This window comes from Saccharomyces paradoxus, chromosome XV (assembly GCF_002079055.1).
Source record: "Saccharomyces paradoxus chromosome XV, complete sequence".
Lineage (NCBI taxonomy): Eukaryota > Fungi > Ascomycota > Saccharomycetes > Saccharomycetales > Saccharomycetaceae > Saccharomyces > Saccharomyces paradoxus.
In genome coordinates, this window is record NC_047501.1 from 592,271 (window position 1) to 610,983 (window position 18,713).

Sequence of the window (18,713 nt, forward strand, 5' to 3'; positions counted from 1 at the left end):
ACCTGAAACAATTACTACTTGCTATATTTACAATTTTTTTCTAAATACGTTCGGGTAACAAATGATAGCGCCAGGCCATTGGTAACCAGTATGTTGCATTTTGTACCTTTAATGCGAGAATATTAGGAGGCAGGTAGTATAAGACAATATTTGATGTTAAGCCTTTGCTCCTCTTCTTCTGAATAATTCGCAAGTAGACACTAATTCAGTAATCGAGTAGTATAATGTCCGATTACTAAAGAATATCAATAGCGCTTTACCTACGCTTTAGCGGTTTTCTTGCTACAATTGTGTACTCTACATAGATTAATGATTCTGAACGCGGCAATTAAGGATTAAATTTTGAGCTGCGTACTGACTTTGTATCGGCCTACAATTGGAATACTTCAATATGAAAAAGGAACATACAACAAATAGTTAACCCGTGGCTTGGTTAACGAGCTATTCTTTTTATAATGATATCGTAGGTAGAACTATTTTTGTCGCCATTTAATAACTATAAGATACACATAACTGCACATGAAAGTGGCCTTATAGTAGTTCGATGGAATACACGGTGAGCCCTGGCTTAAAAGTCGTGAAATCATTAAAATCAAAATGGTCCAAATCAAAATGGAACAAGTAATGTCTTTTGGGTGTTAACTTAACAGTTTCATCTCTCTTTAATTTTTTCAACTCCGATGTCATGGAATTGGGAGCTATTAAAGTTAGTGGGGTGATGGCTCCACTTAAACGGAACCGCCTAATTGTTTCTTCTAAAAGTGGCAAATCACAGCCTTTGAGATCTATTACATGATTGGTACCTACACTGAATGCCGATTCATCTATCGACTCAACGCCATCCTGTGTATTAATAAGAGAAGAAACGGTGAGGTTATCACTCATATACATCCATGTCGGTGGTGAATATGTTTTCCACCATATGTGAACGCCCATTTTTTCAGTATTAAAGTGGTAGAAATCTGCCAAAAATTGGACTATTCCGCCTTGATGTGAGATTCCCATGATGAACGCCATGATTATGTTAAAAAATAGCCAAGTCCCTTGGAACAGTTTTTTGTTTACTAACGTCGAGCTGAAAGGTGTCCAATTTAAATTCGTCACAAATAGTGGAAGTAGCGGTACCAAAAATCTTAGTTCTTGATGTTGGAAAAGTGAGAGGAAAAGTAAGCCTGATACTATTGAGTAAGTAGACAATTTATCAAGTTTGTAACCGGACAAAATCGCTAGCAGCAATGTGGGACCCAGTATTTGAGGTAAATTAACCAGTAAATGAGTGTATCTTGGATGTAATCCATGTAATTGCAAATTCTGGACATTAAGGTTGTATTTTAAATTATTCAAAGGCGTAATAACAAGTCCCTTTCCGTTATTAAAAATATGTGTATCAATAAGAGCAAATATACCGGAGGAAAATAAAAATGAAATTAGAACTAAGGAAAAGGATTTCCAATGAATCTGGTAAAATTTCCAAAATAATATCAAGCATGGTAAGAAAATAAATGCAGGAAAGGTAACTCTATTAAAAACGCCAAGACTAAGCATATGTCCCAATAAAATCGACTTTTTGAAGTTGTTTGTATGAATATTCTTGTCGTTCATCATATTTTCCATTACGGTCAAAGTCGTCATCAAAATAAGTGTTTCTATGGAGTTGGAAAACGTGTGTGTTTGATACGTCCAGGTTACGTAGGAAGTTAAAAGTAGACCTTTTTTGATAGATTGTACGGCCTTCCTGTCATTCCTTATCAATTTGGGTATCACAAAATGATAGCACAACAGGAGCATTACATAGTTTTGTAATCTCATCAAATACAGGATTAATATCGGATTGTTCCGAACCTTGGAAAAAGATTCTAAGATGGTGAACAATGGTCCGTAAATCAGTAGTAAGGGAGCGTAACTTCTAGCAGCAAATTTGGGTTCAAACTCCCACGGGATCGTACCTTTGGCCTTTGTGAATTGCATAGCCAAAATTTCGATGCATTGGAAATGTTCATCTGGATGAATATACGATGGACCCAGGCCTAGCATTAGCCCGATGGCATATACTAAATAAGGCCACCATTGATAACTCATCATACACATCCAAGTACCTGATTTATTTTTGCCGAATAATAATTCAATGATGTCTTATCACACATATAGTTATTCAGGCTTTCTGCCCTGTGTTTTCATCTTTGTATTACTTTAGATTGTGCGCATCTCGCGAAATCTTCACAGCTTCAGAATCGAACTTGTCGCCTACATAAGTAAGTTTTCTCAGCGCCCTAATTGCAAAGGCGACTTTATGAGTTCCGTTGGATCAGTACTCCTTTATGAGATACATAAATATATTAGTTGGTCCTTTTTAACTCTATCTGTGGCTGATTGTACGTTTTGCCAACAATACAGCCCGTACATAAAAAGGTAATACAGCGTTTATAAAACCATTCGCGCCATAATGCACGTATAAAAACACTTGTAGTAGTATATGAGTGGCATCTATCGAGGAGTTACTGCGCCCTATAACTACTTAAACGGCTATAATTTTGGTTGATTATCATTGTGATATTGTTGTTACCCGCATGATGTTTTTTCTATAGTCTAAAGATCTTTAAAACCTACTTAATAAGAAAGAGAAGAAAGACTTCGCAAAGGACGGATATCAAATCAAAAAAAACCAGTATTAGCACTAATAATAGCCTATCCATGTCGCAGAAAATTGGACACAGTGGTTTGGCGTTTGCACGCCTTTGGCACCATGTTGACGTTGCCCGTGACAAGAGAACATTAGGTAGATTGGCTTCAGCGATTGCAATTACCTTGATTGGTAAACATAAGCCTGTCTACCATCCATCGCAAGACTGTGGAGATTACGTGGTGGTAACTAACTGCCAGAAAATACGCGTAACAGGTAAGAAATTTGAGCAGAAGACCTACTGGTCTCATTCGGGTAGACCTGGTCAACTTAAGTTACAGACAATGGAAAAGGTTGTTGCCGATAAAGGGTTTGGAGAGATCTTAAAAAAAGCAGTTAGTGGTATGCTTCCCAAAAATAAACTGAGAAAGCAACGATTAGACCGTTTAAAAGTTTTCGATGGAAGTGAAAATCCTTATAAACAAAATATTACCGCTTTTGCCAATGAACAATCATCAATACCAGAATCTCTTAAAGAATCAATTTTCAACCAATTGAAATAGCTTAGTGAAACTATTCTGTGACCATTTTTTATATATCCTTTTTGCAGTTTCCAACCCATGTATATACTTGTCTGTTATGTAGTTCAAATCAAAATGCGCAACGAAATTTCTTTCTTTTATAAATACTTAACAAATTCAAAAATGTGTAGCCACAATATTATCCCGAAATGAACACCGTATATTTTTCTTATAAGTTTTTACATAAGTTATTATTTATGACTTGGATATTTAGGGTTTTCCGCTAGAGTTCATTAATATATTTTGAAAAAATTAAATTCTTACTTGATAATATGCAAAACGGGGACTAGAAATAAAGGCTAGGAGTCCCATTTTATTTATTATTTTTGATAATTTTTTGAATGCTTGAAAGTTCTCTCGGTTTATCCGAAGGGATGCCACGTCTTTTTTTTTATATTGCTATCGCCCACTCGTTTGCTCTTCTTTTAGCAAGATCAGCATAGATAATTTTTTTTATTATTTTACTTTCCTAAAGTTACAACATTATTTCTCAAAAATCTCTCGAACGATCGGTATATAAACGTGGTGTAATGTTCATGGCCATCAGTTCTTGGAATAACAACTTTGCAGCGTATGGAATATGAATTTGGTAGATATCTATCTTGTTATCACATCCCTTACATTCGAATTGGTTATGATTTAATTTAGCGATAACAGTCATCAGCCCGCAAATACCACAAATATGGACTCTAAAGGCGTCGGATGCTTCCATTAATCTCTCCTTCAAGAATGAGGCAGCACCATGAGCAATCATACAATCACGTTCCATCTCACCGAATCTTAAACCACCGTCTCTTGATCTACCCTCTACTGGCTGTCTTGTCAATACTTGCATTGGACCACGTGCTCTGGCATGGATCTTGTCATCCACCATATGTCTTAATCGTTGATAATATGTGGGACCAAAGAAAATTTGGGCCATTAGCTTTTTACCCGTGTGACCGTTATACATAACTTCAAACCCACGAGATTGATACCCATGTTCACGCAGTAGTTTAGATATACCTTCTACTGTAATGTCTGTGAAAGGAGAGGCATCACCTTCATTACCGGATAGTGCTGCGACTTTACTCAACAAACATTCAATTAAATGGGCAACAGTCATACGAGATGGAATAGCGTGAGGATTAATGATTAAATCCGGAACAATACCTTCTGCTGTAAATGGCATATCTTCTCTACGATATGTGATACCAATAGTACCCTTTTGACCGTGACGAGAGGCAAATTTGTCACCAATTTGAGGAACCTTTGTAGTTCTTACGCGAACTTTAACAAATTTTAACCCATCTTGGTTTGTTGTGACTAAAACTTGATCAACGATACCGTTTTCGGTACTTCTCAATGGCGTAGAAGCATCACGTTTAGAATGGTATGCGGTCCTTTGACCGAGTTCTTCTTCATCTGGTGAAATTGGTGTGGTTTTACCAATAATCACATCTTCTCCTGAAACTCTGACACCAGGTGCGATTAGACCGTCATCGTCTAACTTATCGTATGTACCATGTTTCATTCTTAGAGTGTTTGTACGTTGTGGTTTCTCAAAAGTCTCCGTTATAGACATACCGTACTTCTTTTCTTGATCCATATAGGATCTGAAAAATAGGGATCTGAACAGTCCACGATCAATTGAAGACTGATTCATAATCATAGAATCTTCTTGGTTATACCCCGAGTAACATGCAATAGCGACAATGGCATTTTGACCTGCAGGTAATTCTCTGAACTTTAGGTATTCCATTGCACGTGTAGTACCCAATGGTTTTTGAGGGTAGTATAGAATATTGGCCATAGTATCCATACGCACATTATAGTTTGTTAGGAACACACCCATAGCTTGCTTACCCATTGCAGATTGGTAAGTATTACGTGGAGATTGATTATGGTCAGGGAATGGGATAATGGATGCGGCAACACCAAGAATCATAGATGGATGAATCTCACAATGCGTAAACGTTGTAGCATGGTGTGATACTCTGATACGTTTGGCAGGGTCAACATCGAGATCATTAGCCTCATTAGCCTCTGCAGGCTCGAGATCTTCCGGTTGCATAGCGATCAATATAGATTCTTCTTCTTCAGCATCAATGTATTCCACTAAACCTTCGTTTAATAATGAAGACCACGTATATTCTTCTGCATCTTCAAATCCACCTTCAATATCTTGATATTCGGTAGCCATCAGTTTAGCAATATGGCCCTTTCTTACCTTTAATTCCTTATGGCCCAGTGATTCATCGTCCTCAACAATAAATAATGGTCTATAAACTCTACCGGCATCTGTAAATATTTTTAGCTCCTTTTCACGAATATCCCTAATCATGGAGACTTCTGGATTGATATCACCCTTTCTTCTCAATGTTCTCAGGGTTTCCATTAATCTGGCTGGATTTCTGTGAACACCGTGCCACACACCATTAACGAAAACTCTTGTGGCGTCTGGTGATTGATGTGGTACGTAATCTTCTAGTGGTTCCATACCCCACTCACTTAAAAAGGTGATTATAGGCATTGGATCTGTACCAACAGAAATACAAGACATCAGTGATAGATTTTTAACTAAACCACACGCTTGACCTTCTGGAGTTTCTGCAGGACAGACCAACCCCCAATGTGTATTATGCAATTGACGTGGTTTGGCTAATTTACCATCACGACCGATAGGAGTGTTTGTTCTTCTTAAATGTGATAAAGTGGAAGAATAAGTGTAACGGTTCAAAACCTGAGAAACACCTGCCCTTGAAGACATGGCTTTTTTTTGTTCACCCCAGTTACCAGTGGCCAAAGCGTACTTCAGCCCTGATGTTATGGTCTTTGCGTTAATGGCTAATTTCATGTTAAAGTCATGGGCTTCCTCTACAGTTCTTTGCATATAACGGAAAATGTCTTTAGTTAATTTTTTGAATAAAGTCTTGAAAAGTTGGGCCAATAATGGACCTGCCAAATCTAATCTTTTTTTCCCGAAATGATCACGATCATCTTGGTCTTTACGATCTAAAGCACATAGTAATAATCTGTTTATCATATAGCCTAAGAAAAATGCCTTTCTACTTTCAAAACCTTCTAACTGAGTAATATGAGGTAAGAATTCTTTTTGTAAAATGTCTTTTGCGTACTGAATTCTTTTTTCTTTCTTGATACCAAGGGCAGTACCACGGCGACCAATAAAGTCCAATGCAGTTTCACGATCTTGAATAACAAACCCATCTTCAACACAAGGTTTAAGCATTTCTAACATTTGCCAATCATTTACGTCGTAGCAAATATGTTCTAAAATTTCACCATCTGGAATAATACCTAGAGCTCTGAATATGATTACAATAGGAATATCCTGTTTGATATATGGTAAAGTGGCTTTAATGGTACGGGCTGAACTACCTTCACGACCATAAAGTTTGACTTGAAGGGTACTGATAAACCTGGAACCTTTTTCAAGAGCAGATCTAATTTCTGCCACATGAGAAATTGGAGATGGGGCGGCCTTCTTGAACACTTGAACAATATTACCTGCAGAACGCTCTTGTGCAATTAAGACTTTTTCAGAACCGTTGATGATAAAATAACCACCCATATCAAAGGGACATTCTTTCAATTTATATAAATCTGATTCTGTAGCCTCGCTTAGGTAACAGTTCTTTGATCTTAACATAATAGGTAAACGACCAATAAAAACTTTTCCACTTTCGCTGTCATCTTCAGATTCTTCGGCGATTAATTCATATTTCAATTCCCTACCTGGAACATCAACAGCTTCATACGTTCTCTTTTTAACATCAACAAATAAACCAGATGAATATGTCAAGTTACGTAAACGTGCTTCTTGTGGATACAGCGCATGAGTAACACCATCAGATTCATTTACCATAGGCTTTGTGACATAGATTTTACCAAAACTAATTTCATACTTTCTACTGATGTTATCCGATTCGGTGGTATGTTGTGCCAATTGCTCTAAAATCAAAGTAGAATCCTCGCAAATAATGTCTTGTAAGGTATAATCTACGAATTGATTGAAAGAGTCAAGCTGTTGGGAAACTAACCCTTTTTCGCGAAAAAACGCGGATATAACAGCCCACGAATCTTCTGCAGTAATTGGTGCACTTTCATCCTCGAATCCATATGGGTCCTCATCATAATACTTTTCTGAGTTTGCAAGATCAGACATCGTTATAGTTTTTTCTGTACTTGACTGCGTTCTTTTTTTCCGGTCTAGGTTTCTATAATATGGAGCGTATACGATTTCTTATTTCGTTGCTGTGTTCTTTTTACTTCTTCCTAATTATTACTTTCTTCCTTTAGAAATATACGATATGCAATAATTATCCGAACTGTCTGCAAATCTGAGGAGAAGGAATGAGTGCAATATCCAAATACCCTGATATTATAAATCTGCTCCCTACTTAGACAAATCACGATGCTTTATAGTTGCTAAAAGTAGTGGCCAGTTTATTTTGCATGAAGTACAACTCACTTCTTGTTTGTTCGCCACTTTTTCAAAAGCTACTACGAAAGTGAGGAAGAAAAAAAATAGAAAAGTGAAAAATCATTTTTAACGCCAGGTAGGGTAACAATATGCGTCAAGATGGACACCAAATTTTGTCTATTGTATCTATCAACCCAGGATGATTTGGGACAATGCTTTTACATCAGGGAACCACTCAGTTATGCTGCAGTTATGGAATACTACGAACCAGCTATAAACTACATATTAACCGAGCTAATCTCTGAGCTACAAGAATAGTAGCTGCTAGATACAACCTTTTTTTGAATTCTCTAACGTTGTGTATGTACTGTTAGAACAGCTTTATTTTTATTTTTCTTGTCTCTTCTTTCTTAAGTATTCGATACAGCATGTTTGGCTGTGTCAGTGATTATGCGGCTTTTTGGAGAAGAAGGCGCAAGAAGCATTAACAGAGTACTAATAAGGAAAGATTTTTTTTTTTTCGGTTTCTCAGAATGTATACATATGCGTAGATATTTATGGCGACTTTCGTGTATCGCCGCCCTAACTTTGTTTTGTGTCCATGATAAATTAGACACTTAATAGACCACCACAATGGTAAAAAGGGTAAATTATTCTAATCCAGTTCAGCTGTTTCTTCAAGAATGTCCTCCATAAAATCATAATCATTGGGAAACTCTGTGCTGGTAAAATTCTGCTCAAAAGACGACGACTGTTGTGAAGAGTTCTGGTGAGCAGTCCCATTCTTTGTAGATTCGCGATCACTGTTTTGATATTTGTTTCTGTAGTCTTGGGGCTGATCCGTTACAAAGGGTCTCAATCTCGTCAAAATTAGATTTTGTAAGAAATCAGAAACTTGCGATAAGTAGTATGTTCTTGGAAATTCGTATCTCTTTGTTACAGATATTAAAATCTGAGTTAGTTTACCGAATAAGAATTTGTCGTTGGTGTCATCTGCAAACCAAATGTTATAAATTGAAGAAAACAGTAGATAACTGTTAAAGTTCGGTTCCGTTATCTTATTAAGAAATCCAGTAAGCTTGCTCTGAGATTCCATAAAGGCAATGAAGTCATATATCAGCTCTCTTGTCAAGCAAATACTTCCAAACGACATAAGTAAAGAGGTAAATGGTAAGAAATTCAGAAAGGCATCGATAGGAGTATAGAGATAAATAAAATGTATGAACTCGTAAAGACTCCAATATTTTAGCAGTGATTTATAAATGGTAATGACAACTGGGGACTGACCCAAAGAAGTAGCAGTTTTAGCAGCGCTTGCCTTTGAGAAATCGACCGAAGACGTCAGATAAACTACTTCCAGTGTCAGCTGCAAAGGAATGGCAACTGAGGTAAGCAAAAATAATGGCCATAAAATTAAATTAAACATTAGCTTTCTATGATGGAATGAGATTCAGCAGAAAGGACGTTAGTAACCTTAGCTAGAAGATAGAAAAAAGAGCACTGCAAAATCTTATACTCGGTTTGATGAGATACTGATGTCGAGCTAAATCAAATCAAACGAAAACAAAATGATATAATGTTGCTCTTGCACGTGTATTTTGCTGCTTAGAAAAGCTGTTTCGCACATATTATCTTTTGTACGATTTTTAAGAGTAGAATCGATGCATATTAAGGGAGGCCCCAATACCCGCGGGCGGTAACCTCATCTTTAAAAATACCGGGTAATGATAAATTTCCGAGATGCCCGAGAACAAGAGTACAGAAAACAAAAGCCATATGAATATGAGCAATTTCTGGATAGAAAATGCTTTCTGTTTTTAAACACAATTCAGTAGGGTCCGTCAAATACGGTGCCTTCGCTAGGTCCTCCCATATTTGTATATATAAACCCTAATGTATTGAATATATTTGAGATATCATACAAAGTAAACCCCTCCCCGACGTCCCTTGCTCTCTTTAGACAATTCGCTGAGCCTGTTTGTTCACGTAATTATGCCTTTGTCTCTAATTTCAACGATTTTTTATATGCAATTAGCGTTACAAAAGCCAACCAACAAAAACGAAATATAAAAAAAGTGAGCACAAAGTAATACATCACAGTTAACGATTAAGTAATGCTCGCAACCTTTGCAATCACGGACGACGGCACCTCTTTATGGCTGAGCCACTTCACTATGTAAGGGATGGAATGCAATGGAAAACAACACCACATGTACTATCTTCTTGATGAAAAAAAAACTTGATGGTTCCTCAGCGCAAACATGTAGTTCTGCGCCTTCGAGCATAGCATAAGTTGCCGAGAGGCATTCACATCTATGCAACGATTACCATCATACAGCCTTGCCGCCGAGAAAACATCCGTGGAGAGATATTTGGTCGGATTGCCTCCCACGGAACTAATGACCTGAAACTTAAGGCTACCTCTGTCTTTCCGCGGAATCTTCCATTCACTGATGGCGCGACATTTTCAGAGATCTGTTACGACTCGGGTGAGTGTGGGCTCATCCGCGGGTCGTGATCACGATTCAGCACCCTTCGGACTCGTGATTCCGTGGAAAGATCATTGCCTGCAGAAAAACAAACAGATCTGTATTCCTACAGTGGTAATGTGCTAAAAAAAGAGAAATGTCTCCGCGGAACCCTTCTATACCGCGGTACGATATCTGTTGAATGTAATCTGTACATTAGTAAGATTCTTCCTGTACATATATAACTGTGATAGGTATAACCTCATGATCTTTCTCTTGACGTTAACATACCTTTGAATGAAGTCCAGAAGAAAAGAGTCACGCAAAGTTACAAGCATATAACAGCTGTATTAGCTATCACTTGACTTTATTTTCTAATTATCAATAGATTGACAACAAGAAAAAGTTTCGAAAGAAAAAAAAAAGACCTTTTTTAAGCTTTTCGCATCCGCTCGTTCGAAAGACCCTAGACAAAAATGCCCGAGGCCAAGCTTAACGATAACGTCAATGACGTTACCAGCTACTCCTCCGCGTCTTCTTCTACTGAAAACGCTGCTGATCTACACAATTACAACGGATTCGATGGGCATACAGAGGCTCGTATCAAGAAACTAGCAAGAACTCTAACCGCACAGAGTGTGCAGAACTCTACCCAATCTGCGCCCAATAAAGATGATGCTCAATCCATCTTTTCCAGTGGTGTGGACGGTGTCAACCCGATCTTCTCCGACCCTGAAGCTCCAGGCTATGACCCAAAATTGGACCCTAACTCCGACAACTTCTCTAGTGCCGCCTGGGTTAAGAATATGGCTCACCTAAGTGCAGCAGACCCAGACTTTTATAAGCCTTATTCCTTAGGTTGCGCTTGGAAGAACTTAAGCGCTTCTGGTGCTTCCGCCGATGTGGCCTATCAGTCCACTGTGGTTAATATTCCCTACAAGCTGCTAAAAAGTGGATTGAGGAAGTTTCAAAGTTCCAATGATGATAACACTTTCCAAATTTTGAAACCCATGGATGGTTGCCTGAACCCAGGTGAATTACTAGTCGTTTTAGGTAGACCAGGCTCCGGTTGTACCACTTTATTGAAATCCATCTCTTCAAACACTCATGGTTTTGATCTTGGTGCTGACACTAAAATCTCTTACAGCGGCTACTCAGGTGATGATATTAAAAAGCATTTCCGTGGTGAAGTCGTTTATAACGCAGAAGCCGATGTTCACCTACCTCATTTAACAGTCTTCGAAACTTTAGTTACAGTGGCGAGACTGAAAACCCCACAGAACCGTATCAAGGGTGTAGATAGAGAAAGTTATGCGAACCATTTGGCTGAAGTCGCAATGGCTACGTACGGTTTATCGCACACAAGGAATACAAAGGTCGGTAATGACATCGTTAGAGGTGTCTCAGGTGGTGAAAGAAAGCGTGTCTCCATCGCTGAAGTCTCCATCTGTGGATCCAAATTTCAATGCTGGGATAATGCTACAAGAGGTTTGGATTCCGCTACCGCTTTGGAATTTATTCGTGCCTTAAAGACTCAGGCTGATATTTCCAATACATCTGCCACGGTGGCCATCTATCAATGTTCTCAAGATGCTTATGATTTGTTCAATAAAGTGTGTGTCTTGGATGATGGTTATCAGATCTATTATGGCCCTGCTGATAAGGCCAAGAAGTACTTTGAGGATATGGGGTATGTGTGTCCAAGCAGACAAACCACTGCTGATTTTTTGACTTCCGTTACAAGTCCCTCGGAGAGAACCTTGAACAAAGACATGCTAAAAAGAGGAATTCATATACCACAGACTCCAAAGGAAATGAACGATTATTGGATAAAATCCCAAAATTATAAAGAATTAATGAAAGAAGTCGACCAACGCTTATCAAATGACGACGAAGCCACCCGGGAAGCCATCAGGGAAGCCCATATTGCAAAACAGTCAAAGAGAGCGAGACCTTCTTCTCCTTATACCGTCAGCTACATGATGCAAGTTAAATACTTATTGATCAGAAATATGTGGAGACTGCGAAATAATATCGGGTTTACATTATTTATGGTTCTGGGTAATGCGAGTATGGCTTTGATCTTAGGTTCAATGTTTTATAAGGTCATGAAAAAGGGTGACACTTCTACATTTTATTTCCGTGGGGCTGCCATGTTTTTTGCTATCCTATTCAATGCGTTCTCTTCTCTATTAGAAATTTTTTCCTTATATGAAGCTAGACCAATTACTGAAAAACATAGAACATATTCGTTATATCATCCAAGTGCTGATGCGTTTGCATCAGTTCTATCAGAAATACCTTCGAAATTAACCATCGCTGTTTGTTTCAATATCATTTTCTATTTCTTAGTAGACTTTAGAAGAAATGGTGGTGTATTCTTTTTCTATCTATTAATCAACATTGTCGCCGTTTTCTCCATGTCTCACTTGTTTAGATGTGTTGGTTCATTAACAAAGACATTGTCAGAGGCTATGGTACCGGCTTCTATGTTATTGTTGGCTCTATCCATGTATACCGGTTTTGCTATTCCTAAGAAGAAGATTTTACGTTGGTCTAAATGGATTTGGTACATTAATCCATTGGCTTACTTATTCGAATCTTTATTAGTTAACGAGTTTCATGGTATAAAATTCCCATGCGCTGAATACGTTCCTCGTGGCCCTGCGTATGCTAACGTAACCAATACCGAATCTGTTTGTACTGTCGTTGGTGCCGTTCCCGGCCAAGATTATGTTCTGGGTGATGATTTCATTAAGGGAACCTATCAATATTATCACAAAGACAAATGGCGTGGTTTTGGTATAGGTATGGCTTATGTTGTTTTCTTCTTCTTTGTTTATCTATTCTTATGTGAATACAATGAGGGTGCCAAACAAAATGGTGAAATCTTAGTTTTTCCACGTAGTATAGTTAAAAGAATGAAGAAAAGAGGTGAATTAACTGAGAAGAATGCAAACGACCCTGAAAACGTTGGCGAACGTAGTGACTTATCCAGCGATAGGAAACTGATACAAGAAAGCTCCGAAGAGGAATCTGATACATACGGAGAGGTTGGTTTATCCAAGTCTGAGGCCATATTCCACTGGAGAAACTTGTGTTACGAAGTCCAAATCAAGGCTGAAACAAGACGTATATTGAACAATGTTGATGGCTGGGTTAAACCAGGTACTTTAACGGCCTTAATGGGTGCTTCTGGTGCTGGTAAAACTACATTGTTGGATTGTTTGGCAGAAAGAGTTACCATGGGTGTTATAACAGGTGATATCTTAGTTAACGGTATTCCTCGTGATACATCTTTCCCAAGATCTATTGGTTATTGTCAGCAACAAGATTTGCACTTGAAAACTGCCACTGTTAGGGAGTCATTGAGATTTTCCGCATATTTACGTCAACCTGCTGAAGTTTCCATCGAAGAAAAGAATAGATATGTTGAAGATGTTATCAAAATTCTTGAAATGGAAAAATATGCTGATGCAGTCGTTGGTGTTGCAGGTGAAGGTTTAAACGTTGAACAAAGAAAGAGGTTAACTATTGGTGTTGAATTAACTGCCAAACCAAAGCTGTTAGTCTTTTTAGATGAACCTACCTCTGGTTTGGATTCTCAGACTGCTTGGTCTATTTGTCAACTAATGAAAAAGTTGGCAAATCATGGTCAAGCAATTCTATGTACTATCCATCAGCCCTCCGCTATTTTGATGCAGGAATTTGACCGTTTACTATTTATGCAACGTGGTGGTAAAACCGTCTACTTTGGCGACTTAGGAGAAGGTTGTAAAACTATGATCAATTATTTTGAAAGTCACGGCGCCCATGAATGTCCTGCCGATGCCAATCCAGCTGAGTGGATGCTGGAAGTTGTCGGTGCAGCGCCCGGTTCTCATGCAAATCAAGATTATCACGAAGTTTGGAGGAGTTCTGAAGAATACAGGGCCGTTCAATCCGAATTAGATTGGATGGAGAAAGAGCTACCAAAGAAAGGCTCCTTGACTGCCGCTGAAGACCAGCACGAATTTTCTCAATCAGTTATTTTTCAAACAAAATTGGTTAGCACTCGTTTATTCCAACAATACTGGAGGTCTCCCGATTACTTATGGTCCAAATTCATTTTAACTATTTTCAATCAATTGTTCATTGGTTTCACTTTCTTCAAGGCAGGAACTTCATTGCAAGGTTTACAAAATCAAATGTTGGCAGTGTTCATGTTTACGGTTATTTTCAATCCTATTTTACAACAATACCTACCTTCTTTTGTTCAGCAAAGAGATTTGTATGAGGCCAGAGAACGCCCTTCAAGAACTTTTTCTTGGATTTCATTTATTTTTGCTCAAATAATTGTCGAGGTTCCATGGAATATATTGGCAGGTACTATTGCTTATTTCATCTACTACTATCCAATCGGGTTTTACTCCAACGCCTCTGCCGCTGGACAATTGCATGAAAGAGGTGCCTTGTTTTGGTTATTCTCTTGTGCGTTCTACGTTTACGTTGGCTCAATGGGTCTACTTGTCATCTCTTTCAACCAAGTTGCGGAGAGTGCTGCAAACTTAGCCTCTTTATTGTTTACTATGTCTTTGTCATTTTGTGGTGTTATGACCACCCCTAGTGCCATGCCTAGATTTTGGATATTTATGTACAGAGTGTCACCTCTGACTTACTTCATACAAGCTTTGCTGGCTGTTGGTGTTGCTAACGTAGACGTCAAGTGTGCTGATTACGAGTTACTACAATTCACACCACCATCTGGTATGACATGTGGGCAATACATGGAACCATATTTACAATTGGCGAAGACTGGTTATTTGGCTGATGAAGGTGCAACTGACACTTGCAGTTTCTGTCAAATCTCCACTACAAACGATTACTTAGCTAGTGTCAACTCTTACTACAGTGAAAGATGGAGAAATTATGGTATCTTCATTTGTTACATTGCATTCAATTATATCGCTGGTATATTTTTCTACTGGCTAGCAAGAGTGCCAAAGAAGAACGGTAAACTCTCCAAGAAATGATACACTTTTGAATTCGGTTAAGATACCACACAATATGGACTTTTTTTAAACAACTTTACATAAACACTACATATATAGGTGCATAATAATAAGTTTTTTTTTTTTTTCTTAATTCAGCGAGTTTTCTGTGTTTTAACTTAATCTCTGCTCTAATAAACCAATGCTCACTGTCCGAAAAAATTCCGAGAATTTTGCTTCTAGGTTATCTCATCAGTATTTTTTTCGACAGGCATCAGTATATAGTATAAAAACATTATTTCTCAACTGTGTTCTACGGTTAAAAAGAAAGGCCGCGATGACCATACGTAAAATACAGGATATTCCCTACTGTTATCCGTCCGAATGGCCAACCGTCTCCTCATATATGGGCTTATTTTGTGGGTTAGTATAATCGGATCTTTTGCATTAGATAGGAACAAAACTGCTCAAAATGCCAAGATAGGCCTACATGATACGACTGTGATCACCAGTGCAGCTACAATGAATATGCGGAAGGATTGTGCTTCACCACTATCCACCGGTTCTTTAAAAACCCATGCTTTTAGACAGCCTTCTAGAGTTGAAATACGGCATGCTGAAATACAGGAAAATGGTGAGAAGAAAGAGCGAGGTGCACTAACACAGCCTGCAACCACAAGGAAGCCGAGCGATTCGAGTAATTCATTTCTGTCGTTCGACGAATGGAAAAAGGTCAAGTCAAAAGAGCATTCATCAAGCCCTGAACGTCATCCTAGTCGAATGAGGGAGCCAGTCGATCCCTCATGTTATAAAGAAAAAGAATGCATAGGAGAGGAGTTGGAAATCGATTTGGGATTTTTGACGAACAAACACGAATGGAGTGAGGGAGAAGGGAACCAAAAAAGTTCTAACGAGGAGAAGGATATATCAAAAGTTTACAAGAAACAATTCAACTATGCATCCTTGGATTGCGCTGCAACAATTGTAAAAAGCAATCCAGAAGCCATTGGAGCCACTTCTACGTTAATTGAAAGCAAAGATAAGTACCTGCTGAATCCCTGTTCAGCCCTTCAGCAATTCGTTGTTATTGAGCTTTGTGAAGATATCCTGGTGGAAGAAATTGATATTGCCAATTACGAATTCTTTTCATCGACCTTCAAGAAATTTAGAGTATCTGTTTCTGATAGAATGCCGGTGGTCGATAACGAATGGACCATATTAGGGGAATTCGAAGCAGAAAATTCAAGAGAATTACAAAAGTTTCAAATACATAACCCCCAGATCTGGGCAAGTTATTTGAAGATTGAAATTCTATCCCATTATGACGACGAATTCTATTGTCCCATATCCTTGATTAAAGCATATGGTAAAACCATGATGGATGAATTTAAGATCGATCAACTCAAAGCTCAAGAGGACAAAGAACAATCCATAGCTGCTAAGAATATAGACAATTTGAATGAACAAAATATCCAAGACGGATGCAACAATATAGAAACCCACTTAGAGGCTCTGAATGCAAGCACTGTGTCAGATATAGCTGGTGTATTATCGTGTACTTCAAAGCTCATTCCCTTGAAATTCGATGAATTTTTTAAGGAAGTAAACGCATCCTTTTGTCCTCCTAAGCAAATAATATCATCATATTCTTCAGCTGTTCCTGTAATTCCAGAAGAATCCATTTTCAAGAATATCATGAAAAGATTGTCGCAGCTGGAGACAAATTCTAGCTTGACAGTTTCTTACATTGAAGAACAGAGCAAACTACTATCTAGATCGTTTGAACAACTTGAAAAGGCTCATGAAGCAAAGTTCGGCCATCTTGTCACCATATTCAACGAAACAATGATGAGTAATCTAGATCTGCTGAATAATTTTGCTAATCAACTGAAAGACCAATCGTTACGTATACTAGAAGAACAAAAGCTGGAAAATGACAAATTTACTAACCGCCACTTGTTGCATTTGGAGAGGCTGGAAAAGGAAGTGAGTTTTCAAAGAAGAATTGTTTACGCGTCGTTTTTTGCTTTCGTGGGGTTGATATCTTATCTATTAATAACAAGGGAGCTTTACTTTGAAGATTTCGAAGACGGTAAAAACGGTACTATTGAGAGGGTAGACATTGTTCAACAAGCAATCAGATGAGTCATAGAAAGCGCACAATCATATTTTTTATCAGATTTCATTGAGCATTCACGATGAAAGAATCCACCGCCATATACAAGATGTTTCTATAAGAAATATTCAAATGCTTTTATAGTTCTAATTACATTTTACATACTGTTCTAATCAGTTTCTAATAATCTATGAAGATAATTTACTGTTTCTTGAGGAGATGCTATCCAGAGGGTACATCCGGCTAATCTTGCCTTGAAATCATTTGCTGATCCCACCGGCGCAAATTGGTCACCAACATGCAAGGTTTCAGAAGGCTTGATAGGGGCTTCAGGGTTGTAGAATTGCTGCAGCGAGCGAACACCAAGGTCTTTTCCCCCAACATCACACCAAACATCACTGCCACCATCAAAACAGCTAAATTGAATTCTCCTAGATGGCGCAAAAGACTCTAAAGTGTTTTGAAGGGTTAAAACTATTTCTTCCAATTGTTCTCTATCAAGTTTAACTGGAACTTGTCTTTTAGAAGCTTCATCATACCGTTCGCCAGGGACGATACCCACGGCTCTGACTTTACGAATAATAGCAATCTCTGAAGGTAGGTTTAATCTTTTTCTTAACCTGTTGAGAGTCCTTTCGGCAAAGTCTAAGGTCTTCTCCACATCCTCGAGAGACCAAGCCTTCATTCTAAGTAATAGCCATTCCTCTTTGTCAATTTGTCTAAAACCAAAGTTATCTTCCTCCGGGTCTTCATAATAACGGAAAAGGTAACTCGACTCACCACCCATAATTGTTAAATTTTGCTTCCGAGTAGCCGGTATATCAGTTGAATCGTGTAATGCCACAATTAGCCCTTTCAATCTGTTCTCATAGGTTCCAGCTTCATCATATCCAGCGGCTGTGACTATTCCCACATTGATACCGCATCGCAATAGCTTAAGAATATAAGGGATTACAGGGTTAGTGTAAACAAGTGAGCCACCATCTTCATACAACGTGACATCTCCATCAAAAGTCACTAATCTCAAAATCTTACCATTGTGCAAATTTTCCTGCTTCTTAAAGTGAAAGATTTGTGCGGTGTTTAAGATATGTCTGATGTCATTAAAGCTAGGTGCCACCATTCTACGCGCAGAAATGGCCCTTTGTGAATCTTCCCATAGAAAAGCTTGCTCTAATGGAAGTTCCGTAAAGAATGTCCCAATTGATGGGACCAAAAGATTCAAACGCGATTGTCCCAATATATTCAAAGACTGAGAAGAAGCTCCGTCTTCAATTTCGTCTTGGCTAATATTCCTGGAGTCAAATTCTATTTTGTCTTTAATCAGCCCCTCGATATCTTTGAAGATGTCAGCATACTGTGATCTTACACGTTGAGTTGTTGCTAAGTCATCATTGTAGTCACCTTCATGAGAGACAGCATGCAGAACAAAAGGGGAGGCCAATAGCCCCTTCACCCAATCTATAAATTCATCCTTGCGGTGACTCTTCAAATGATATTCCACCCTGTACCTCGAAGACATTGCTATTATAAGT

At 38.3% G+C, this 18,713-nt stretch overlaps 7 protein-coding genes across 7 annotated transcripts; 3 read left to right on the plus strand and 4 right to left on the minus strand.

Annotated features, from left to right (window-relative positions):
* Nucleotides 1-531: 531 nt before the first annotated feature.
* On the minus strand, nt 532-2,082 carry SMP3 (glycosylphosphatidylinositol-alpha 1,2 mannosyltransferase; the record flags this gene model as incomplete). Its single annotated transcript, XM_033913391.1, has 1 exon — nt 532-2,082. One exon carries the CDS (start codon nt 2,080-2,082, stop codon nt 532-534), a length of 1,551 nt encoding a protein of 516 aa, XP_033769282.1.
* Nucleotides 2,083-2,691: 609 nt separating this feature from the next.
* On the plus strand, nt 2,692-3,183 carry MRPL23 (mitochondrial 54S ribosomal protein uL13m; the record flags this gene model as incomplete). The annotated part of the gene is made up of 1 exon (XM_033913392.1): nt 2,692-3,183. One exon carries the CDS (start codon nt 2,692-2,694, stop codon nt 3,181-3,183), a length of 492 nt encoding a protein of 163 aa, XP_033769283.1.
* Nucleotides 3,184-3,691: 508 nt separating this feature from the next.
* Nucleotides 3,692-7,366, minus strand: RPB2 (DNA-directed RNA polymerase II subunit RPB2; the record flags this gene model as incomplete). Its single annotated transcript, XM_033913393.1, has 1 exon — nt 3,692-7,366. The coding sequence occupies one exon, from the start codon at nt 7,364-7,366 to the stop codon at nt 3,692-3,694; it is 3,675 nt and encodes a 1,224-aa protein (XP_033769284.1).
* Nucleotides 7,367-8,279: 913 nt separating this feature from the next.
* ATG40 (Atg40p) lies at nt 8,280-9,050 on the minus strand (the record flags this gene model as incomplete). Its single annotated transcript, XM_033913394.1, has 1 exon — nt 8,280-9,050. One exon carries the CDS (start codon nt 9,048-9,050, stop codon nt 8,280-8,282), a length of 771 nt encoding a protein of 256 aa, XP_033769285.1.
* A 1,518-nt stretch (nt 9,051-10,568) lies between these two features.
* On the plus strand, nt 10,569-15,104 carry PDR5 (ATP-binding cassette multidrug transporter PDR5; the record flags this gene model as incomplete). Its single annotated transcript, XM_033913395.1, has 1 exon — nt 10,569-15,104. One exon carries the CDS (start codon nt 10,569-10,571, stop codon nt 15,102-15,104), a length of 4,536 nt encoding a protein of 1,511 aa, XP_033769286.1.
* Nucleotides 15,105-15,446: 342 nt separating this feature from the next.
* On the plus strand, nt 15,447-17,207 carry SLP1 (Slp1p; the record flags this gene model as incomplete). The annotated part of the gene is made up of 1 exon (XM_033913396.1): nt 15,447-17,207. The coding sequence occupies one exon, from the start codon at nt 15,447-15,449 to the stop codon at nt 17,205-17,207; it is 1,761 nt and encodes a 586-aa protein (XP_033769287.1).
* A 140-nt stretch (nt 17,208-17,347) lies between these two features.
* On the minus strand, nt 17,348-18,700 carry ISN1 (IMP 5'-nucleotidase; the record flags this gene model as incomplete). The annotated part of the gene is made up of 1 exon (XM_033913397.1): nt 17,348-18,700. The coding sequence occupies one exon, from the start codon at nt 18,698-18,700 to the stop codon at nt 17,348-17,350; it is 1,353 nt and encodes a 450-aa protein (XP_033769288.1).
* Nucleotides 18,701-18,713: the final 13 nt, after the last annotated feature.